General features: G+C 38.3%; 1 protein-coding gene across 6 annotated transcripts in view; it reads right to left on the bottom strand.

The window, feature by feature from the left end:
* SORCS2 (sortilin related VPS10 domain containing receptor 2) overlaps nucleotides 1-25869 on the bottom strand; it is a 544237-nt gene that overhangs the window by 44822 nt on the left and 473546 nt on the right. For all 6 annotated transcript variants that reach the window (XM_039550615.1, XM_039550614.1, XM_039550616.1 and 3 more), the window contains 3 exons: nucleotides 21124-21200; nucleotides 13193-13284; nucleotides 12069-12176 (listed from right to left, as the gene is read on the bottom strand). In XM_039550615.1, coding sequence (XP_039406549.1) covers nucleotides 12069-12176; nucleotides 13193-13284; nucleotides 21124-21200 — 277 coding nt within the window. The remainder of the gene's footprint in view (nucleotides 1-12068; nucleotides 12177-13192; nucleotides 13285-21123; nucleotides 21201-25869) is intronic.

Genomic DNA, 25869 nt, shown 5'->3' with positions numbered 1-25869 from the left:
ACTGTTTTCTTGTAAGGCTCTGAGATTAAAGGACTTGGATCATCTAATTCCTTTCCTTCTAAATGTACCCATGGCTCAGAAGTAGAAGCAACACACACAGACTAAAAAATGTGGCTCAGTCCTCTGGCTGTATGTGCACATAGGTGTGTGGTCCCACTTCTCTCATTGAGCCTCAGGGTTTGGTTCCTTTTTCTGGTTCAGCTGGATCCTGAGAGCTGCTGTCACCATATAATCTTATTCACTGGTAGTTACATACTCAATAAAGTGACTGCGTAGGTGGTCTCTTGCTTTTTCCACAATGCCTGTTTCAATATGACTGGGTTTGCTGACAGACATGAAGTGTCTTTTACATGAGAAATACCTGTACCTCTTTTCTAAAGTCTTTGTTTCTCCATACAAGGCACTAACATAAGGCAGACTTCACCACGTGTTTATGCAACTACCTACCTCAGTGAATGCTTCTCTGGACATCACAAAACTTTACAAATTTACTACATTGCTTTTATTAACTCATTTATAAAAAAATACTTTCAAGTGCAAGTAGCCAAGTCCTGTTAAAGCTTCACTCCTGCCTCAAGAAAAGTATTTTCAAGAGAACAAATGAAATTTTCTCCATTCATGTTAGCTGTCTCAGTCAAGGAAAGAGGAAGAAAGGAGATGGTGTTTTGAGTTCAAGGTAGAACAGAATAATGACATTCTCCTGAAAACATAATCTCTGAACTATTATTAATGATCTTTGAAACCTCATGAGGGTGATTCCAAATAACTATGGCAAGGGAAACATATTGCTTATATATATAAATATGCACACACAACCACACATACACATTTATATGTGTATATATAACCAGAGATATAAAACAGCAAAACAGAGCTCAGAGGGTTAGAGAATTAATTTTGATATCCACAAAGATACCAAACAAATTATTGAGCTATCCACTTCTAAGCACCTTGGAGATAATTAAAATGATAACAAACAGCTACTACAGATTTATCAAAACCAAATCATGCCAAACTGATGTAATTTTCTCCTTTTACAGGGTAACTGGCTTAGTGGATAAAGGAAAGGAAAAAATCTAGCATATTTTGACCTTTGTTAAAACTGTTACACATTTCTAGCTGACATTGTCTCAAAGTAAAAAAGAAAACATCAGTACAGATAAAATTACTGTGAAGAGGAATGTGAATACATATTGAATTAGAATAATCCATTTTCAAAAGGTAGTTATCAAATAAAGAATATTTGGAGATATGTATCATAAAGATATGATGGCTCCACAGTCAATATTTTCATTAACACTCATGCTCAAATAAGAAAGACAAAAACTTTTGCAGATAACACATAAGGGAGGTAGTGGACATTGACTGGTGGAAGCAAGGTTCAGAAATCAATATGACAAAATACTCCAGAACGAAGTGCAAAAAGTACTCCTTGGGAAAAAAAAAAAAACCAAACCCACAACAAAGGTGGAAAACCAAAATGGAAAATAACTTTCAGATATCAAATAAAAGACAGGGTATTCTGTGGAATTAGAAAAAGAATGCAGTGTTGCTGCAAAATAAGAAAGACCAATTCTAGGTTGTATTTAGAACTGGAAAACAGCAGACATGGAGGTAAAAATTTTGATAAACTTGACACTGGTGAAGCCTCTGGAAGAATATTGTGTCTAATTTTGGATGTTATATGCATATTTACAGACCCACTAAAAATGAATTTGAAGAAGGGCAAAATGACTCATAAGCTGCTTAGAAAATGTAACAAATGAAGAAAGATTGAAAGAATTGGGCTTTTTGCTGGAAAAGATAAAGCTGAGAAGTACAAAAAAATGTTTTCCGAGTCTTGTTGTAGGGTAAAGAGCTGTCTTCAAAGAGACCTGGAGGAAGGGCAAGAAAGAGGAAGAACCAAGATAAACTTAAAAGATACAGCCACACTATTCTCTAATTCCTTCTCCTCAGTACTGGTGAGTCTACATGTGAAGTAGTGGATCCAATTCTGGGCTCCCCAATACAAGAGAGATGGAAAGACTGGAGGGAGTCCAGCAAAAGGCTGTGAAGGTGATGAAAGGGCTGGAGCATCTCTCATAAGAGGAGAGGTTGAGAGAAGTGGCACTGTTCTGTCTGGAGAAGAGAAGGCCCAGGGGGAACTGTCGATGTCTATAAATACCTGAAGGGAAGGTACAAAGAAGATTCTTTGCTAGGATTGGAGACAGGTCTTCAGTGGTGCCCAGGACAGGAGCAGAGGCAACAGACTCAATAGGAAACACAGGAGGTTTTCTCTGAACATCAGGAATCAACATTTCTGCTGTGAGGGTGCACTCATACAGGTGCCCAGAGAGGTTGTGAGTCTCTACCATTGGCAATACTCAAAAGCCATCTGGGAACAGCTCTGTGTAGTTGGCTCTGGGTGGGTCTGTATGAGCAAAGGGGTTTGACCAGATCACCTACAGAGGTCACTTCTGACCTCAAAAATTTTATCATTCCAGAATTCTATAAAAATAATGATAAAAGATATTGAAGTTGTTTACTCTCCTTCTCTAGAGTGAGAAATTAGAAAATATCAGGATTATAGATAGAGATTAGATAAATATTGCCCAGTTCCACACCCTATAATGACAGAAAAAGTATAGAAATTACTCTAGAAATTATGAAAAATCTACCAGGATAATATGGAAGATAGGTACAAACCATGTATGCATACAGAAAAGTCACTGCTTCAAGGGGTGAACTGTAACATTCTCTCCAGTGGATTTCAGCAGAAGACTGAAATAACTTTTCTGCATGTTGGTCCAGCCTCTTGGAAAAAAAAATAAAGAAACCAACAAAAAACCCCAAAAATCTCATTTCCATTATGGCTCTTCTGATTCTACAGACTGAAGACCATGTTCTCACAGAGCACAGTAATGACACCAGTGATCCCAACATTCTCTGGTTTAACTAAAATCCCAAAGATTCAAGAAAATGCCCCAGTACAGTCACAAACCCCATTAAAAATGCAGCCATAAAGCCTTTTAATTCCTAGGGCAAATTTCCCTAGGAATCCAGCACCCGCATGCATCCACTTTAGCAAACTGTTTGAAAAAAAGGCTTAATGATTATTAATGCTGTTGCTGCAGTAGCACGTGTTGCAGACACCTTGGATGAGCACATTTAAATGTACTGCTAAAGATCACTAGAATAAAAAAGAAGTATTTTTTAAAAGTAACAAAAGCATGTATTAAGTAGGATTCAATGGATTAGACAAAAATATGGGCTACAATAAAGCAATGCATAACAGCAATCACAATATAATTGCTCAGGTGCAAAACATATATATGATGAATAAAATCATATGAATGAAAAAACTGGAATGGTGCAGCAAGTGTAACTGATGACTAGAAGTTATATATCAAGATGATAGAAACTCATAAGCTACTAAAACCTTCCTCTTGATTAACTGTATTTCATTAGAAAGCCATCAAGTCAATTCGGTTGAAACTATAAAAGATGATGCTGTGATAAATAATTTTTCGAAGAACTTCCAATTACCTTGGAAATTAATTTACTTTTATTTGCAAGAATTTAGGATCCATAATTTTAACTTCAGTGTTTCAGTTGCCATAACAACTTTCTACATTTGTTCCTAGATCATTTATGAGCACATAATTTTTTAATTTGATTACATCATTTGATAGATAAGACAGTTTAATGCCGTTTTTAAGCTAACTCATTTAAACTATTTGCTAGAGGATTGCTGGTTATTTCTGTTCCTGATAATGCTCATAATCAGGCAGAGTTAATTTAACAGAAATTATATGCAATGATCATCTTTTCCAGTAAATTCTGTTCAATAGACAAGAGCACCTATTCAACAGATTCTCCTTGCTCAGATGAGCAGTAGTAGCTGTGTCATCTCCTGTGTTTGGCTTTACTCATGAATACCTGAGAACACTCAAAGACCTGAGAGTGGTAGGAGTAATCCTGCAGTATTTTCCCACCAAGGTCACAAAGCTCACATGAGGAATTTATTCAGATGTTTAATGTAGCAACTAAAACTGTGCAAGTTTTGCAGTTGTACTGAGGACTAGCGATGACAATGGTGTGATGCAAAGTTACTTTTGTTTGAAATCAGAAGCCTCTTTCATTCTAGACTCACTGCCCTAGCTTTCAATGCGCTGCACTGGCTTTTGTTCTCCTCTATATGAGTTTGCCATCAGCTGTGATGTTCAAAACAGGACACTGTAGCAGACTGTCTGCACAGTGCTGTACTGCCCTGTTGGCACATTCTGCTAACTTCATATGCCACTTTGGGGTGGAGCAGAGCCTCTAGATTTTTTGAAAGTGACTTCAAAAGTATAGAGCTACAGACAGTAAAACCTAGGATTTGAATCAGGGTCAATTGAGGGCCCCACATACAGGTGATATGGGAAATCTCAAGGGCTCTGTCTCAGCTAATATGTCTAAATTCCTCTGGACAGAACCTAAGCAAAGCTGTACAAGCATGTACCTGAAATTCTTTACAGATCTAAGCCTCAATAGCTAACAGTGAGTATATGATCAAGCTGGGAAAGGAAACCACACTATCAGAGATGCTACTTAATTATTTTAACAATTCTTTCTGTCTCCTATTCTTTTAAATGGAAGCAGTCACAGAGCTTTGTCAAAAAATGATATTTATACCTTGTTCCATATGAGGCCTCCTTTCCATTAGTAAATCATATTAGAAGGAAATACAATGATCAGTGAACTTATTGTATTGTTAAAATATTTTTTAACTCTCAGACCTCCCTGGTAATTTTTATAATACAATTGCAATTTCAGATTAAATATTTATTCTACCTTACAGTTCACTAGATATCAAAGGCCATTTACATTAAAAACCCATCATTTTTATCTGTTGTCTTCTACATAAAAGGATTAGTTAGAAGTCTCTTGTCAATTTATTGTGAGTTCAAAGAGGTGAGTCCTTTGCTTCACCTAGACCTTCACTACAAATGATGCCAATATCCCTGGAAACCAAATAAATGTGACAATCTTATTTTTGTTCTGGCTGCTGTAGTTCATATCATTACAGTGTCTTTGAACATACAGCAAGACACATGCCAAAATCTGTGCAGAAATTGCTTAGCTGAGGAGTAAAATGATGAGATCGTGGCATGGAAGGATGTACTTTACTGCAGCGACTGCCAACAGGTAGTGCTCTCCTTAACTCACAGGAATAATGCTATTAATGAAAGATTTTCCTAGGGGATATGGGTTGGCAAAGACAGTTAGCCATGACCGTGTGCTACAGTGATATTTAAAGCTTACTATTTTTAAAAGAGAAAATGACAAGTGAATCATTATTAGATGCACTTTCCTTCCAATAGTTGTCTTTGCTCCCTTTATACCACTGTAAAACCAACAAAAATCTAGATTAGTCAGAGGGTTCCTTCTGGTAAAATGGATGAAAGTAATGTGAGATTCAAGCTGCAGTCTGTTGCACATCAAGATTATAATTCAGCATATTTTTCTAATTCCCCGAAAGAACATAACAGAGGTCACATTTCAGTGGCCTTCCTAAATTGCAACTACAGAAATGATGAATGTTTCCATGTGCAGAAGTAGACACCTGCCTACATAAAGCAATTGCACATAAAAAGTGCTTGTGTGTACAGGAGATCATGTGCAAATACACTGAGACATTTATGATTTAAATGCCTTAAACTACAAACACATGCATATACTTAATGCACTAAAGAGAAGAGTAGGGTTTCTTGGTTGGGCTGGGTTTTTTGGTTTTGGGTTTTTGGGTTTTTCTTTTTTTTTTGGCTGCCAAAGTGAAAAATGAAGGGAGGAAACAATTTAGTTGAAATTGAACCGAAATATATTTTTGCGTTGTTTCCTGCTCCCATAAGCTAATAATTGCCATTCATTCTTTAATGCCAAAACATCTTGGTTTTAGCTCTTTTGGGGAACAAGAACGGAAATGAATGCTTAGGTTCTGAGAAGTGCTAGGGAGGAGCAGAATGAGAGTGTTTCCTCTTTTTCCAGAAGTTCAATGGCTCCATGATATTTGTGAATTACATCCAACGTTTTTTCCCATCTATTTGATAAATTCCTGTCCAAGAACAACCTTTTAACATGTATGCTATTTGGAAAACATTGCAAATTTAGTGCCTAGCCTGATGCCTTATGCAGAAGCAAATACAAGGTGGACAGTGAACAGAATTGTTTAAAGAAAAACATATGACACTGTAGAGGATAGCTTTTACATCATTCAACTCTTTATTGTCATCTTAATTAAAGATCAAATTAATCTGGGATACTTGCAAAATTTTATAATTCTTTAGCTAATACTCTCTTTCCTACTCACATATTTGAAAAGCAGTTCTCTCTTGTCACAATTAGAAATTCTTCATTCAGATTCCACTTAGCAGAACTAAAGTTAATAGCCTATGCTACCTTAATTGTGGCTCTCACATTTTGAGAGAATTATATAGCAAAATACAGCTCAAGGCCCCAAACAAAAGTAAATAAAGTGTTTAAAAATCTCAGTTGTTGGCTAAGTTTGTAAAGCTTATTTATTTGAAATAGAAACTGAAATGGAAGCATAGTTAGAGTACCAAAGCTTCAGGCACTCACTCTGTGACAAGGGCTCAAAATGACGCAAAGTCTATTCTGAATGAAAAAGTCACATCAACCTTTTTCTGTCTTCTCCTCCTGTAAATATGGACAAGGTGATAACAGATTCTTACAAAACAAGGATTCCTAACCCTTCAGTTCCTCTTATCCAATTATATTAACAGATCTGTCCTAAAAATGTATTAAATATGGGCTTTAGAGTGACACTGAAAGCATCCTGTTCCTGTGCTTTGGACTACAATAGGAAACTGTAAGAAAAGAAATTTAAAAAACCAACTTCACCCACTAAACTTCAGTGGGAGAGACCAGGGCAGTACCAGGTCTTGACTCCAAGGTCACAGGTTGGCAGCGACACTGCAATGCTTTGACTTGCTCTGCTAACATCTGTGTCCACAGAGATGACAGCAAAAGCATTACATGTGCTACTGTAATGTGTACATCTAGATTAGCTGATATCTAAATTAGATTGGAATAGAAGAAGCAGCAGTTTGCTTTTCCAATGCTTTTTCACCATGTTTCCTCAATCTAATCTCAGACATGTTCTTTCTCAGGCAGAGAGCAGAACAACCATTTCATAACTGAGCTGTGAAGAAAACCTAGAATTTGCCTTCAGAAATCAGCTATTCTCCTACATAATGACGTTTTACTTACCTTTTATAAGTGTTGTAGTAAGAGAAAGTCAGCAGATAAGAATTCAAAGCACAGAGAAGTACCTCCGCCCAATAAGATACTCAAAGAGAACAGGAACTGACAGGAGTCTGCTGCTGTGTGTGACACAATAAGCTCCACAAAATACATGTAATGTTGACTGTTACTGATGTTGTTAAAGGTGAGGTTGACATTCCTAGCAGGATCAACAGTTACAAAAATCCAGATGGCTCTACCTAATATCTAACACCTGTTAATATTCACCTGGTTTAGAGTAAGTTTAAATTAGACTATCTTCCTGTTTCCATCATCACCCAGGAAGCCAAAAGGAACACAACAATGGGCATTCAAGACAGCAAAACATGTATGCAGGAGTTCTGCAGTTTGGAGATGTCATAAAGTTCCCAGCAGCATCCAAAGTTGTTATTCTATAAGATATTACAAAAAAATAGCCCTTTGGAAAAAATACAATTACCCACAAGGAAGATTTTGATTCTACCTGACATAAATAAAAGCAGTCCTTTTATGTAACCTCTTATTGGCCTTTTAAAAGGGGCTATGGTCTGCGGTACCATGGTTATTGTGCCTACTGGGTTTACACTGTAATCTAAATAACCTGGTTTGGGAAACACTCTCAGAAGCTGAAATGTGATTTACAAGCGATTTTAACAGGTTTGAAACTTACACTACATTAACTATTTCCTCTGAAGAGGAACATCAATATTTCAGACACACAAAAATTCTTCTTTTTGCACTGAGTTAGGCCATTATTCAATCCAACATTAGCAAGTAATTTTCCCCAAATATTGTTAAGTATAACGCTGGGTTGCAGTAACTTTTGTTCTTACAGAATTTAGAACAAAATAAAAGCTACTAGTCCATGAATTATTTTGATGAAAATATATTATTTGAGAAAATTTCTTAGCAAACCTTACTTATTCATTTAGCAATAAATACTGGATTTGAGCTCCTCATTTAGAAGTTTATTTTTACACAGATCAAGATTCCTAAAATTTATGAATATTTTATTGCTTATCTTTCCTAAACTCCTAACTAGGACTCTTTAGAAATTGATTTTTATACAGAAAGAGTTTCCTAAAGTTTTTGAATACTTTACCACTAAAACTCCTAAAAATCTTAACTAGGTCTTTTGCAGAGCACAATGGAATAAAATATATTTTCCTTGGCATTTGTGTGTACATATCTTGAATACTGCAGGGGACTTCGATGAATGATTTAGATTAATGTTGACTGACAGATGACAACTGAGTTCTATGACAACTTTTGACAAGTCAACATTTAGTTGTCCTCTGTTTTGGAGAAAACACAAAACTTTCTGAAATGAAGACTTGAGGCAACCAGGTTCACATTTTTCTGTTTCTTCAGTAAAGCTTACTAGACCACTTCACCTGGGAATGGAAAACAGTCCTGAGTGACATTCCTCAGGGGTCAGCATTGGGACTAGAGCTGTTTAACACCTTTGTCAGTGACATGGACGGTGGGATCAAGTGCTCCCTCAGAGAATCTGCCAATGACTCCAAACTCTGTGGTGTGGTTGACAATTGGAGGGAAGGGATGCCATCCAGAAGGACATCGACAGGCTCAAGAGGTGGGCCTGTGTGAACCTCATGAAGTTCAATAAGGCCAAGTGCAAGGTGCTAAACCTGGTTCGGGTCAATCCCAAGCACAAATAAAGGCTGGGTGGAAGAATGAGTTAAAAACAGCCCTGAGGAGAAGGACTGGGGGTGTTGGTAGACAAGAAATCCAACACGAGCCAGTAGCGCGTGCTCACAGCCCAGAAAGCCAAATGTGTCCTGGGCTGCATCCAGAGCACAGTAGGCAGCAGGACAAGGGAGGGGATTCTGCCCCTCTGTCCACTCTCATGAGACCTCACCCATAGTGCTGCATCCATCTCTGGGGTCCCCAACATAAGAAGGATGTGGAGGTGCTGGAGCAAGTCCAGAGGAGTGCAGTGAGAGGGCTGGAGTACCTCTGCTAGGAAGACAGGCTGAGAGAAGTGAGGTTCAGCCTGGAGAGGACTCAGGGAGACCTTACAGCACCCTCCAGTACCTGAAAGGGACCTACAAGAGACATGAGGAGAGATTTTTTACAAGAGCATGCAGTGATAGGACAAGGGGGAATGGCCTTAAGTTGAAGCAAGCTAGGTTTACATTAGATTTACAGGAAAAATTCTTTACTGAGGCACAAGTCGCCCAGAGAATCTGTGGATGTCCCATCCCTGGAAGTGTTCAAGGCCAGGTTGGATAGGGCTTTGAGCAACATGGTTTAGTGGAAAGTGTCCCTGCCTATGAAAGGGGGGTTGGAACTAGATGGCCTTTAAGATCCCTTCCAACCAAACCATTCTGTGATTTTATGATTCTGTGATTTTGGATAAATTATGACAGAACTGGAATTCAAATGCAAGTCACTTACAAGTCAGGTCAATATCCCAGACACCATGCTGGAGAATGAGAAATCTCTCTTACAGACAGACTGACTTCAGTGGAACCAGGATTTTGCTGTAACAGTCACTTTCAGTACAAGTAAAATATTCTCTGACTCTTTCGTGAGTTTATTCTAGAAGCTTTAAATGAAATAGTCTGTTCCTCAATTTTGCTGCACATTTTTTAAGTTATCACCTTCCCACTTCAGAATTATGCTATCTCTCCTATTTTATGTGGATTTTGGCATTGCACTCTATTCAAAGTCTTTATTCAAACACACTCCATACCAAAAGAAGAAAATCAAATTCTTGTACTAGTAAAAAATACTGTACTAGTTCAGTTCCTGTACTAGTAAAAATATCAGACTAGGTCCTTGTCAATGGATTTGGGGATTCCTTAAGGTGAAAGACACTAATAATTTATTTCCACTACCATACACAAACTCATCTTACTATGTTCTACTTGAAAGAAAATTTTATCTAATAAAATGGAAAAGATGGCATAGTTGGCTTCTGTTTTTTTCCAGGGAATGTGTCCTACTCAAAAGCAACAAATCACTGTAGATTAAGTCAATCACAACTTAGTACAAGAATAAGTTTCCAGAAAAAATTAATTAAGCCAGAGAAAACAGCAAAAGATCTTGACATAAAGTCAGACAGAGCACCACTGGGCTGGCAGCATCACCCTGAAGTCAAAAGCAGCAGGAGAAACAAGGAAGCTGATACAATGGCAACAATGAAACACACACTGCAGGTTTATTCTTCTCATTATCTTTAGAATCCAGTACGAAATTTGCACGTGTCTTCAGGTCCAATCTGTGATATTATGTGTTTGATGCCCTCCATGCTCAATAAAACTAGCTAAAAAGTAAGATCCCACAAGCCTGGCATTACGTATTGGGGTCAGACTCTTGCTGTGCCGTTAGATACACACAAGTCACATGATGCTTTTGCTGTCAATTTGGGCTCATGTACCAAATCTAGCTACAGTTCTATATATTTCAGATAGATGATTTTAAAAAGGCATCAGGTTCTACAAGAGCTCTTTAGCCCATTCAGGCAGATATTTAAACACATCTTCACAGAATCATGGTTTTTAATGATACTTACTAAGAAAAAAACCCAAGCCCAGTGCATATAGTCATCACACATCATTTTATCTGCCTAAGTACATCTTGGGATAAGCTTTTGATCCGTCTACTTTTACTGAAATCAATGGAAATCCCTCATTCAGAGGCATAAGTGTCTTCATGTGGCATATATTACATCAAAAATAAACCTGTATTTGAGGGAAGTGGAAGATGATGGGGTAATACTGTTCTTCTCAGGTCATAGCTATATAATGGAGGATAAATGGGGCAGCAGAGAAAGAGAGAAATAACCAACAGACCAAATCCACCTTTGCACAGCACAGTGTTATGAACTTGGCACAACACTTTTAAGTATATTGGGTAGGATTTCTGTTTTGCTGAGGGTCCTTTATATATTGGGCTATTAATTTATTTTTCCCTGGGGAAAATGCTACTGGTACAGCTCGATTTGTAACTCCTGAGAGAAAAAGCTTGTCACAAGCACACTGAGCTCCAATATAAAGGATCACACAAACTGTTTCAATAGGAGCACATGCAACAACCTGCATGCTCTGCCCTGAGTGCATTCCCCTTTCCAGCTGCAGACAGCATGTGCCTTTCTCCCTGACTGGACAGGTGTTTTTTACTCTCAGACACTTCTAAAATACTAGAATTTGTCCCAGAGACGGAGCAAAATGTGCAGCTCAGATCCAGATGTCCCTGCTCCTTTGGAAAAAGACAGATAAACAGGAGCTTGAGTTGCAGAATTTGGTTATTTTTAGCTCTATTCACAGCATCTGCCTCTGTCACTGCACAGAATAAAAACAAATATTTGTTAGCACAGTGCTTGGTTACACCAAGTACTGCAGTGCTATTTACTAAGACAACACTATAGTTACTTGCGCTGCGAAGACAATAGATGTTTAACACTTCTGATGTCTGACTAAAAATCTGTAGAAAACAAAATACCCCCAAGAGGAAATAGTTATTTTTTTTCCTTACATCTTTCAGATTTGTATTGCAGTCCTATTATTACTGTCCTATTATTACAGTCCTATTACCCTGGTGGTAACTTTGCAAGATTTCATATGAGCATAACAACACTTCTTTACAATCTGAAATATTGCAGTCAGATAATTTCAAAGACAGGTTACATACCAGGGAGGATCAGACATTAGTGTAAATGTCCATGTGACTGCGAGAAGCAAAAGCCACTGACTCAAGGACTATCTCATACATGTGCAGCTGAAAATCTGTGCAAGTGCATAGAGAGAGCCCTGAAAATAGAGGTGAAACTAAAACCTTACGTCATGACCAGTGTCTCATCTCCAGGTTCACTAAGTAATCCATCTACAAAGACAGAAGTGCTGGTAAAATTATGTGTGCTCCAGGACTGGCCTTCATCTATGCTGAACCTGTAAAAAAGCAGAAATGGCTTTCATTTACAACTATTGCTATACAAACAGAATGCACTTTAAAAAATCCCCTCACTACTAAAGCTTAGGATTTTTGATCAAAAAAATACAGTATGCCTAGAGAGTGCATGACATTAATGTGATCTTCTTCTCAGCAACTTATCCAGGGATTCCCATTTTTATGAGAAGGTGTGATAAATTCTCCACAACAATAAAATTTCTCAGCCCGATTAAAAACTGAGCTCTGTCAACAAACTATCTTGCTACCTTGACTATTCAAAAGCAAGTTAATTCACATTTCATTCTTTCTAGTAGTCTCTAAGCTATAGACCTGTTCAGCAGAGGCCAGTGAAACACGAGAGGCCAACTGCGAAAACATGGGAGGTGCAGTAACTCCAGGCACCAAGATGATGATGGCCCTTCACAGCTGCTACCATCCACTTAAACATTTGCAAAACATACTGATGAATCAGCAAAACATATTTCAAAACGTATTTCAAATGTGCGTCCAAAATTTATGAGTCAAAGTCTCTTTCTTCTGCACATTTCCTCCAGGTCTTTTGGATAGTAGGCTAACAATGGCTTTCATCCCAGAAAACCAGGCACAGAGCTTAGTTCCTACTCATGTATATAACACAATTCTGCGAAAACAAACAATTCACAAGTGATGAAGATGTCTTACAGTTTTTTATGCTGAAGATTATAGTTCTGTGTGCCATTACACAAGGTTACCATGTTTTGCTGCACTATTGTGCAGTCTAAAACTAGATATTTTATATCAAAATGCTTTGAAACAAGCTTCTTATGATTGATGCATTATGCCATGGTACCTTCAGCACCATGAAGTAATCTTAAGTAAACATCCAACTGCATTTTGTTGACTTAATGAATGTTAAATTAAGATGACCCCACCTGTGATTCATACATGATCACATTGAAATGCTTATCTTAAACTCTGAACTTTGCCTGAGGTCTTGAATACACAACAGCTCTACTCTAATTGACTGTAGGATTACTTGAGTATTTTCAGAGGGATGGAGGTGTCTTTGATAGCCACAATAACTCCACCATGGTCCAAGTACAAGATGTGGTGCTCTTCTTCAAAGACCTACAAGTCAGACAAAGAAAGGCCAGCTAAGCAAATGTACAAAACAGCTGAAATAAAATGAACAAGCAAAAAAGAATTAAGAGACTTATGTTTTATAATGTCCACACTTCAAACTGAAAAGGACATAAAAGTCAGGTTAACTCTTATATTTCTCCCAGCTGTAAAAGAAAAGAAAGTTAAGCAGGTGAATCAGAAAATGTTCAGGTTCAAATCACAGTCAGATTAAACTGCCTAAAGTGATTTTAGCCCAAGCTTACATTTCTCATAGTATGCATTCTGCATTCCTTCCTGTTATATATCACCAAGTGACCCATCACCTTTCTTTGGTGTTTGCCATATTCTGTGTATCCTGAAGAATAAAATGCTTTGTAGTTTAATTCTAAGAAAAAAAGGAAAAGAACTGCTGTCTGTGACTTTCTCACATACTCTCCAGAACCTACAGAATGTGAAATAAGTGGTGCAAGGATGTTTTCCTCATTTCCAGTGTCAGTGAGTTTAAGTTAAAATATTATGTGATGTACCATGGAGGCCACTCTGAATTTGGACCAAAATACACGTACTATTGATTTAATGGTATAAAGGATTAAAAAATTCCTAAATTATTTCAATTCCTTTTCTAGAGGTCATCAGCAGTGCTAAAATAAAAGCACAGGTTTCCTGTTTTACATCTCAAATCTGTTTTAAGACAGAATACTCATTTTATTAACCTGTGAAAGTTCATTTAACAAAGAAGCAAGTGATACATGAGAATTATCACACACACTTAGCATTTATAGACAAGCATGCAGTCTTCTATGTGCTTTGACAAAGCAAAGGTGAAAACCATAAAGGTTAGCTTTACTTTGCCTTGTGAATGAAAAAATACTGACAATACCAAATTTTCTTTTTTTGGCAAAACTAAATGCTACATTTAGAGGATTTCTCAGCAAGACTGAACCAAAGCTGGGGTGAAAATATCTTACAGCACACTCACCATTATTTCAAAAGTAGGAAGCACTTAATTTGGGTTGAGAACTCAGTCTTCCTCTCATCTATTAAGAACATATTTTATGGGAATCCTAGGGCTTCAAGTGTCTGATCGGTTTTTCAATGTTGCCAATTTACAGGCAAAACCCTGACATGAGGCATTTATAGTCCTATCTACTTACTCACCCAGCTGTGCATTTTAGAAGAGAATTCAGTAAAGGACAGACATTAATTTTAGATGCACTTCAAAAGGATGAGATCAGCTGGAGACAGATAAGCAAGCAGAGTTTCGATTCTCCTCTAAACTTCCCTCAAACCAAACTGCAACAGTATGTGCTGGGACACCAAGTCTCCCAAAGTTTCACCACCATGCTGAAGAAAAAGGAAGCTGATACCTGCACCACTTTATACAAATTAGCCCTTCCCAGAAAAGCACCATGGCAATTCCTCATGTACCATTTTAACACCCTGCTTTAGCACACTATAAAGCACAGAGGACACACTACGGGCATATTAATGACATTGTTATATCATGTTCTTCTTGCCCACACTTCAAACTTTTTATAAACAAAATGTATGAAAGCCATATGAAAACAATTCTTCATCTTCAATACATTGAAAAGAATTAGCAGTTTCATGCCAGTTCATCACAAAAGTAAATACTTATCTCTACTTTCTGGAAACAAAACCAAGGCAAACAGTTTGCAAAGGATCGAGGGAAAGGTGGTCCCAGTGTGAGAGATGAAGTTCAGACCCAAGAAGATGAGATATGTGAGTTCACAATAGGCCACAAATTCTGATATACATCTCTCCACTAACTAAAGCAGGCAGTAAATCTATTCAGATCCTTACTAGTAGCCAGTCACTACTGAACAAGATTTTTATAAACTATTTCTGTAATTTTTTGTGCACATTCTGTGCTTTATAATCACAATGTCAGCTTCTATTCTGTCCTCTTCCTTCTGCTCTAAATGCTTTTTTTTCTATGTCTGTCCCAACAACTTCTGCAGCTATTTCAGGTCAGAATATCCATTGGAAGAAATTGGGATAGCTCCATGAAATCAGTGAGAGCATGTTTAAGTGATCCTAGAGAAATATATGCCATACAATTTGCTTTGCAATACAGAAGTTCAAAAAAATAAACAAAATTTCCTGAGATTACTTTTTTCTTTCATCAAGTGATATCCATTACTAAACTCAAATCTGGAAACAGAAGCTTTTCTACACAGAATGAGCCAGTTGGACCTTCTCAGGGCTGAAAAGCTGTAATTACATCCTTTTATGTTGCGCTTAGAAGTGTTACCATCTATCTCCTAAGATGCCTGCAGGAAAACATGTATTCTCACTTAACCAAAGGTTTTCCAAGTTGCTTTGATACACAAGGATTTGACACAGATAAATAATATTCCAACAAAAAAAAGCATCAGACTAAAGCTCCAGAGATCTAGATTTAGTTCTTAGACATCCAAAAGGCTTTCTGTGTAACCTCATTAGCTTAACTGAGCATTTTGTTGCTGCAAGAGCTACTTTGGCAGCAGATCAAATGTGAAAGGTTTATTGTTGCTGACTTTTTCCTTTTATTTATGCCATTTCTTTTGAAAGCCAGACTTTTCTCTTGCTCTCTTTGCTGTATCTCAAGTACAGTGTTTTAACAGATGCTGGTGAAATAGCAGAAGCAACCACAACTGTGAACAGAAATCAGTATTAGAAAAATAATAAAAAACCTCATGTGTATACACAAGGTAATCCTTAGCACTTAACAGAGTATCCTAAGAGTTCATGCTCATTAAAACATTTTTTGATATTGTTTTCCTGGTGTAATAGAGAAATCTTTCAAATAAACATGAGTTCACCTTAAGCTACATCTTCATGGTCCACTTGGCACTTAAGTTAACAGTTGGACCTAACGATCTTAAGGGTCTTTTCCAACCTAAATGATTCTATGATTCTAAGCCCACATAGTTCATGATAATGCCAAGGTGAGATCTCCTTCTTCTACAGTCAGTTCATGGCATGGATGTTTAAGTTACTTGCCAATCACCTCCTAAACTACTGCTATTTACAGTGCAATGTTGTAGAGTACATAGGTCCAAATTTAATTTTTTTTCTTAAGAAAAGAGTGATGGTTTCAAGATATATCAACAATCACCTCAGCCACAAAAGGCAGAAGAACAACTGGAACCAACCCAAGTGGTATTGTGGTTACTTATAACCACAAATCTTGTTTTTATTTTTTGTGTGAGCTGGCACAGGCAGGACACAGGAACAACCACAAAACCACAGATGAAATTCAATAATAAATTTATTCTCATTACCTGGCCAACCAGGTGAGCCCTGAAGCAGCACCTGGGCAGAGACACACAAGTGGGGATGAAGACACTGCAGAGCTCAGTCCATGCTGGAGGATCACCCAGCCTGCTGCTTTCAGCTGTATTTCAGGGGTTTGCACAGGTGTAATTTACCACTCTGCTTTGGTCTTTGCTGAAGCAGGGCAGGGATCTCAGGCATGTTTGATACTGTGCCTCTATCACAGGCCTATGTTATCTAAACACAGACGTTTGACTTGTCCAACACAGAAGACCAAATACCTACTAGTGTGAGTGTGATATATGTGGGTTTTGACACTGGAGCTGCATGTCATGTGGCTGTGTTTTCAATCCTCCTTACCAACCTTCTGTTGGTAACCTTCTGTTATTTTCTCAAACATTTCCATTTATCACCAGAATTTACTTAATTTCACAAAACTCTCATTTAGGCATTCGTTTCTACCTATGAACACTGCCTCTGTTAATAGGGAAGTCTTCCTGAACCCTTATATGACCACATCAAATGCAAGCTACGGAAATAGGGGTTCAGTTGAAACCAATCATAGAATCAGTAAATTTGGAAAAGACTTCTAGGACCGTTGAGTCCAGCCATGAACCCTGAGCACTGCCAAGTCTGTCTAACCATGTTCCCAAGTGCCATATTAACACATTATCTGAACACTTCTAGAGATGGCAACTCAACCACTTCCCTGGGCAGCCTGTTCCAATGCCTGACCATATTTTCAGTGTTTTTCCTAATATCCAATCTAAACCTTCCCTTCTGCAACTCAAGTCCATTTCCTCTTGTCCTGTCACTCGTTACCTGGGACATGAGACCAAACCCCACCTATCTACCCCCCAGTCTCCTTTCAGGCAATTGTAAAGAGCAATAAGGACCCTCACAAGCCTTAAAATAATTTAAGTATATATAGATGGTCAAGAAATTATGGGAAAAAATGATCAGCAGATTGTTGTTAAAGCGAGAATGGATTGCAGACTCAGGTCCCAGTTAAGAATCAGAAACTGTCAATTTTGTCATGCTAATGTAAAGAAATCTTCCCAAATGGGGTGCCAGTAATGTCAAGACATCAAGGGCAGTCATTTCATTATGTTAAGTACTGATAAAGTTTGTAATTTTGCATTCAGTCTTATCATGCATCAGGAGAGGAATGCCATATTAGACAGTCCAACCAATGAGCAAAAAAAAAAGAAAAAAAAAAACCACTTCAGAAATTTGGTTCATTAGGAAAATCAGTGGATTTGAGTTTGCTGTTTCCAAGGGGAAAATCCCTATATTCAGCATAGACCTGATAATCACCTTTTAACATCTAAAAAGTTATTCAAAGGTGACAGGAAACCACTCCTCTCAAAAGGTAAGAGGAAAACTTGTACAATTTGTGAAACTTCAAGAACAGGAGCAAAAGGAACAGTCAGCTTATGTCAAATATTCAGAAAAATCTATGAAGAATGGTGAAGCACCATGAAGCCAGAATCTCCTACAGGGAAGGATTAACAAATAGTTCTGGGAAACCTCCTGTAGAGATGTTCCTTGTATGTTTGATGCTGTCTCAGAGCACACCGTTGAATTACAGGATCTTTAACCTTCCCCAAAGTCCTATAATCCTTTGAACCAATACTGCTATTATTTCAAGAAAGGTTTATTTAATTTCCTGCAGTACATTTTCTCCTAAGTCTCTTACGTTTGCTTTTCTGCATTCTCTGTCTCTATACACAAGCACACACTGCTCCTTTTCTCCTCTGTAAACAGCTCTGCAACATCATGTGAGCGTGTGAGAAAGGTGCCAGGCCCTTGTTAATGACAACCACAAAGTCTCCAAGGCAGAGACTTAAACTCAGACAAAGAGTTGTGCCAAAGCATGGGATTTCACCAGTTCATGAGACCTGCAATTTACTGAATTATCTAAATTCCTTTACCACCTGACTGAAGCCTTTTCTTTTGTTGTATGAATTCCAGCAGAGAAAGGAAATGTGCTGCTGTCCTCTGGAAGAAATGATCATGAACAGTGAGGCCATAAAATACATAAAATAATCTACAGTTTCATTCTGATCACAAATATTAGAATTGAGTAAGCTCTTTCAAAGGCTTCATAGCAGTTTTAATTAAAATAAAACTAGCGATGTTTGCCATTTTGACTGCCACAATGAGGGATCAATTTATGGTTGATTTTACAGCATAATTAGGCACCTTAGGGTCAAGTTTCAACACATATTATTTACCTGAGTGTCTCTGCAAATAAAAACCATTGAAAATATTAATTTGATCTCATTCACTCATTTCTTCTTATTTTTCACCCCAGAAAAACTATAAAACTTTGGCAAATGCTGACAACAAATTATGAGAGGCCTCTAAGAAGTATTAAACAACACAGTACCCACTGTAAATGCTGGAAGGCTCTTGCATTTAAACACCCATTTATTGTATGCTAGATTTCAAGAAGGTATTTGGTATAAAATTTTATCTTTTAAAAATCAAAGGACATTGTCATTAAAAAAAAATCCATTTATTTTTAAAGTACTTTGTGGAGTACTAGTGGCACCCTACCATAGTAATATAAGAAACTGTCTGTATTTTTCTTTTTTAATCTCAAATTCCCCAAGCTCAGTAACACTACTGAGAACATTTTCACACTTAATGGTTCTCAGAAAATAAAAAAAATTTATTTCAGTTGAACACTACAATACTATTTTAACTGAAATGATATCATTTTTTTTAAAAAAAAATTTTTGAGGGTGCTTTTTTTTATCCTGGATATATATTATAGGTAGAATCTATATGATACTGTGAATTGTTGATATATACATATATAGAGAAAGAAAATAGCCCTGTGCTGAGTGTATTGGGTTTGCACGACAAGGTTTGGGTAGCAGGTTAGTCTACAGAGGTGGCTTCTTCGAGACACTTCTAGAGAAGCTTTCCCACATTGGACAGCCAGCACCAGCCAGCTTCAAGATGGACACACCACTGCTCAAGGTAGAGTCAATCAGTGACAGCAGCAGCACATTTGGGATTATGTATTTGAGAAGTGCACAACAGCAACTGCAGCAGGAGTGAAGAGCTGAGAATATGAGAGAGGAACAGCCCTGCAGACACCAAGGTCAGGGCAGAAGGCAGGGCAGGAGGTGCTTCCAGTGGCAGAGCACAGATTCCCCTGCACCCCCCAGTGCAGCCCATGGTGAGGCAGCTGTGCCCTGCAGCCCATGGAGGTCCATGCTGGAGCAGAGACCCACCTGCAGCCCCCGGAGGACTCCACACTGGAGCATATGGATGCCTGAAGGAGGCTGCAACCACACATGGAGCTGATGCTGGAGCAGGTTTGCTGGTAGGACTTATGGTCCCACAGGGGACCCATGCTGGAGCAGACTGTCCCTGATGGGCTGCAGCCCATGGGAAGCACTCATTCTGCAGAACTTATGGAGAACTACAGCCCATGGAAAAGACTCATGTTGGAGAAGTTGATTGAAAGCTGTCTTCTTTGGGAGGGACATCACACTGAAGCAGGGAAAGAGTGTGAGTCCTCCCCTTGAGGAGGAAAGAGCAGCAGAGACAACGTGTGGTGAACGGACTGCAGACCCCATTCCACATTCCCCTGTGTGACTCAGGGTGAGGAGGTAGAGAATTAATGAGTAAAGTCAAGCTCAGGATGAAGGGCGAGGTAGGGGGAACATGTTCTAAGATTTGGGTTTATTTCTCACTATCTAGTCTGTTATTCAAATTAATCTCCCCCAAGTCAGGTCATTTTTGCCTGTGATGGTAGCTGGTAATCAATTTCTCCCTGTCCTTATCTCAACCCATGAGCTCTTTGTTATATTCTCTCTCCCCTGTCCAGCTGAGGAGGGCAGTGACAAAGAGAGATCGGTGGGCACCTGGCATCAAGCCAGGGCAAACCCACCACACTGAGACAGAGCAAGTTAGGAAACAATACATAATAAAGGTGATATGCTTTAACTGACACTAATCAGTGGAAGAAAAAGACATCCAAAATTCAAATAGCATTACTACATCATTGTTGTCTTTTTAATACTTTGGTATTTCTAGTCCCTGAATTTATTAAATCATGCTAAAAGACTTTAAAAAGTTTTTTTTTTTTAATCTTTTTTCACTTTCTCAGTTCCAATGAAGAAAAAAGTTTATGCTAAGTAACAGCTTTCAGACTATGAAGCAGAAGAATTTTTGCCTTTGTACCTAAGCCATGTCTTTTAGCTTGGCATGTTTGTACTGCAAGACCTAGCCCAAGTCCACTTCATCATTAGCATAGGAAGATTACTTAAATTATTAAAAACCTAAACAGACACTATGTTTTTTGCATAAGATACTTATAGATCTTTAAAGAGACCAAAATATTTTAACTTTAGCAGAACCTGACAGCCTGATCAATTTGAGTCTTTGCAAATCACCTTCTTAATCTCTTGGTTTCTAAGCAAACTGGAGATGATAATACCACCTCCTTCAAAAGAGTATCTAAAGATTAGTTAAGCATTACATAATTCATCACATTTGGTACATTAAAATTATTTCCAGGTTCCTTTGATGATTTATGCTTCCTACCTGACGCCACGTGTTCCCACAGTCAGATGTTATGTACATCTCTTCTTTATACTCAACCAGCTGGGACCCCAGGTTACCTGTCACAAAAGAGGAGAAAACAAGGGTTGCATCCACATGAGCAAGAGAGATTGGATCTAATCCTGATGCAAGTTTGAGTAAGAAGTTTCCAGTTCAGAGCAAGAACTAAACTCTGATAAACAGGCTTACTTCATTTCTGGTAGAACCAGCAAAACCCTTTAAAAACATATATTTGCACATTTGTACAATTTCAATGTCTTCCTTTCCACTGCTATATTGTCCATAGGTGGAAGAAATGAGGCTTAATTCTAATACTGAAATGCAGAAGTCAGACCAACATTTTAGTTTTGTTGCTGCATGCTGAAAAATTATTATAAAACAACATTTATTTAAGATGTAAGTATGAAACATGCATAAACTCAGAAGCTTTAACCTTAACCTTAATCACATTCTGTAAAGTTTTTCACATTGAACCGAAACTGTTAAATGAAATACTCTAAGACTTGATGAAGTGGTAGCTAGATCTAGATTCTGGTGAAATATGCAACATGAAAAAAGGGGGCAGGGCTTCTGAAAAATACAAAAGAATTGAAAGCAGAAATACTTGATTTACCTAAATATTGACTAGGAAGCCACTGAATATTTTGACAAAAAGTACTGAGGAGAATTCAGATTCCTGCAAAACTAACAGAAGTGTTAAACTTCGGGAAGATGACAGCAGATGCAGTCCCAAATACAGAGATCTCCATATTTTAACATGCAGTATTTCAAATAGCAAACTATTAAACCACTAGGCAGTTTACAGCATTCTAGGGGAGAATCAATCATGGCACAATATTCTGTCGAAATTATATCCTCCAGGGGATTTTGACTCAAATACATGCTTTGCATGTTTTTACAGTAGAAATAAGATAAAAATTATCAGATCCTCTTAAACAGAAGAGACGATGAAAAAACCACTTGAGATTAGGATGGCACTATGAAATTTCACTTGTGTGTTATATAAATAGCTGGTTTTTAACCACTAAACCAGATCTGCTTATGCAGAGTGTGCTTACTAGTGCTGAAAGTTTCCCAAGAGGAATGACAGGGCCCACTGCCCAAAGCACCCACTCCATTTAGACCATCAAGGTTGCATGTGCTCCACTCTTTAACAGGATAATAACTTTACATCATTTAAACCTAACTACATCCTGGACAGGATTGGGATATTTATATTGAATCAGGGAATTTATAGGAGTCAGTTAATTCCTTTCAATTGCAACTAATATTTCAGAAGATGCCACTTCCCATTCTTGGCCTTTTCTTGGGTTTTCATCTTTACAACTCACTGCACACTCTCTCATTTATCAGATAATTCAGCACAGATTTAGTTGGTCATAGAATCACAGAATATGTCGAGTTGGAAGGCATCCATCAGGATCATTGAGTCCAACTCCTGGCCCTGCACAGGACACCCCAAGGACCACACCAGGTGTCTGAGAGCATTTTCCAAATACTTCCTGAACTCAGACAGGCTTGGTGCTGTGACCCCTTCCTTGGGGAGCCTGTTCCAAAGCTCAATCACCCTCTGGCTGAAAAACCTTTTCCTGAAATACAACCTACACCTTCAGTGAATATTATCCAATGAGATAGTTCCAAAAGGAAAGCTTAACACATTAATTCAGTTATATTTTCTCCCCAAATACAGGTTTAAGAGTAATCTGATCACTAGAAAGAGATATGAACGAGAAATCACCCCCTCAAGGCTGAAGGAAGGCAAGGAAGATCTGTTTCAGTGCTTATACAAAATACATTTATTTTGCTATTCTTACTTTCATCTGTTATAGTTTTCACTGGTATATCATCTGCAAATGGGCATATTCTTGTGCTTCTGCAGTTAATCACAGAAAGTTTTCTATGGGACAGCTGAGAACAGAAATATTTATTTGCTTGCTAGAATCTAACGTACTGCTGTCAATCTACACCCTTCTTTGCACAGATAACTTTAACAAATGCAGTGTTAGTTTTGCTGCTGGGTAAATGCTGTTTATTTACCTCTTTTCACCACTTACTGAAATCTACTTGCATAAGTAGGTCTTTATTTTGAGCATTGCTAGGGATCTGCCCTTTAAAGAATTCAGTGGCAAATTGCCTTGCTAATGGAAAATTAGTCTGTAAATTAAACAGCATCTACTTGTGCTTCACTAAAAGGCCTTTTCTATCCAGCTGATATGGTAACGATATTAGCAACAGTATTGTAATTGCAGCTCTGTTAAAAGAAAGACATGACCTCCCACTTCTGATTTTACCTTTACTATCTTTTCTTGGTAAAAGAGAAAAAGGAGTTGATGAGCTCAGTTAAAATTCCAGAGACTTGTCATTCTGCCTAAACCACAATTGATGCCAACAGGAACAGAATCTGGGACACTGCTTTGGGAAAAAGGACTCCAGTGATGTTTGACCTTTGAAAATTGTCTGTCCATAGGCCAAGGGTGGAAGCCCAGAAGTGGTGCATGCAGGACCTGCTGATGGTTGACACAATGTTTAATTGTGTCATTCATGAAGGCTGCAATTTTCATTACTTCCAGATTTTATGTAACACAGAGTTATATGACATAAATTCACAAACTTTGCAAAATCAGGTCTTCAAGCAGACAAAAAAGGTAAACACCTTTCTGTAAGGAAGGATAAAACTTTTCAGTGCAGTTAGAGTTTGTTCTGTGGGTACTGCAGACCATGGCTGGCTGAAAAACAGCTTAGGTGGATTCAGAAAGAAAAAGGAGGTGAGGCCAAAAGAAGGAAAGGGGGGACAGGCAGGCTCCTGCAAAGTGCAGTGGGAAGCACCCATGCAGCCAAATCTGAGAGGTGACAGGCAGATGGAAATTTCCACAGGAACACATAGGGATGCATGATGAGTTTAATAAGTCACAGATAAGCCACTCTGAAAGCTGTTAGCTTGAAAAAAGTAGAACTGGAATAAAACCAAGTCCTTCAAAGATCTAAGTGAACAACACCCACAACTCCCTACGCTTTTATTAGCAAACCTTTCTATTTAACACGTCATGCAAGAGTCATGTTTTCTTTAGTTAAAAAGTTACATTGTTTTAATTTTATTTTTCAATAGATTAATAAAAAATTAACTTCAAAGATTTGGAGAATTTTGTCAGTTTTGAGATTTAAAATAAATTGCGTAATTTTAGGCTCTAGGTACCTTGCAGTGTGTTGTGTTACTGGATAAGCCAGCTAACTAAACACAGTGCATGTAATGGCACCCCATAACCCCCTTTACAACAGCTCCAATTTGCATCAAATGAAATGCAAAAAATCCTGACATTAATAACACTGCAAACAAACAACTGCAAAGCCACAGCAGCACTCAAAGTAGAACTGAGACATCCTGAACCTTTCCATGACATATCTGAGGAGAATTATAAAACATATTTGTGGTAAGTGTGGAGGCCAATCACATATGAGCACAGCTGGCACTGTGATCAAGTGACACAAAAAGGTGAGAAATAAACAATTATGCTCAGCCCAAGACTGGAAGCCAAAAATGTTTAAGTACCATTCCCACCACATTCTGAAGTGTTTAGACTGGACCACAGCCCCCAAATATCTGTGTGCTCTTTGCCTGGTTTGCCACACCAAAATCTGTGCTTCTTATTACAGCTGTAAATATCTGCAGTAACTCCTCAGGTGTGCCACTACAGCACAAAAACTCTTCTACCATTTTAGTGGCTCTGTGTTAGATGCATCTGGGGGAACAAGTAAATGTAATGTAGTACACTGAAGGCAACTCGGGTTCATACTGAAAAAGTTACTGCAGCTGGAATGGATAATCAGCTGCAGGCATGTGCTGGTTTGGGCTGTGGCAGAGTTAATTTTCTTCACAGCACCTGGTACAGGGCTGTGTTCTGGACTTGTACTGAAAAGGGTGTCGATGATAATACAAGGATGTTTTCATTACTGCTGGGCAGTGCTTACACAGAGTCAAGGCCTTTTCTGCTCCTCAACCCTCGCCACCAGAGAGGAGGCTGGGGGTGCACAAGGAAGTGGAAATGGGCACAGCTGAGACAGCTGACCCCAGCTGACGTGGGGATATTCCAGGCTATACGTCACCATGCTCAGCAATAAACTGGGGGAGAGGCTGGTGCAGGGCCACTGCCCAGGGACAGGCTGGGCACCAGGTGATTGGAGTTGAGCAACTGTTTTCATTTGCACCACTTCTCTTTCTTGGGATTTCTCTCTCTTTGTCCTTTTCCTTTTAATTACAATTTATTATTATTATTTTACTTCCATTATTAAGCTGCTCTTACCTCAATCCATGAGTTTCTTCACCTTAACCCTCCCAATTCCCTTCCCCTCATCCTCCTGGATAGGAAGTGAGCAAGCAGCTGTGTACTGCTTAGTTGATGGCTGGACTTAAACCATGCCAAGGCTATATTAGCCAGTACCATTTATACAAGTCTAACATGACTTTTGGTCAAAAACTCCTCTGACACATGACTGTTTTCCACCCAGTTTCATGAAGTTTTGTTTGTAATACAAAAGTTTCACAAGTTTGTCTTACAATATTTTGTTGGAAAAAATTAACAATATTTCATATTCTTTTGGTACCTAAATGACTCTCATGTGTGTGTCTTCTCCAAACCAATGCCTGGGGCACCATATACACCTGAATTGTCCTTAAGCACTCCCCCAAAGCTTTTTGTCACCAATATAGACAGGCGATTGTGCTAGATGGAC

This window comes from Corvus cornix, chromosome 4 (assembly GCF_000738735.6).
Source record: "Corvus cornix cornix isolate S_Up_H32 chromosome 4, ASM73873v5, whole genome shotgun sequence".
Lineage (NCBI taxonomy): Eukaryota > Metazoa > Chordata > Aves > Passeriformes > Corvidae > Corvus > Corvus cornix.
This window is presented reverse-complemented; position numbering and strand designations above follow the sequence as displayed.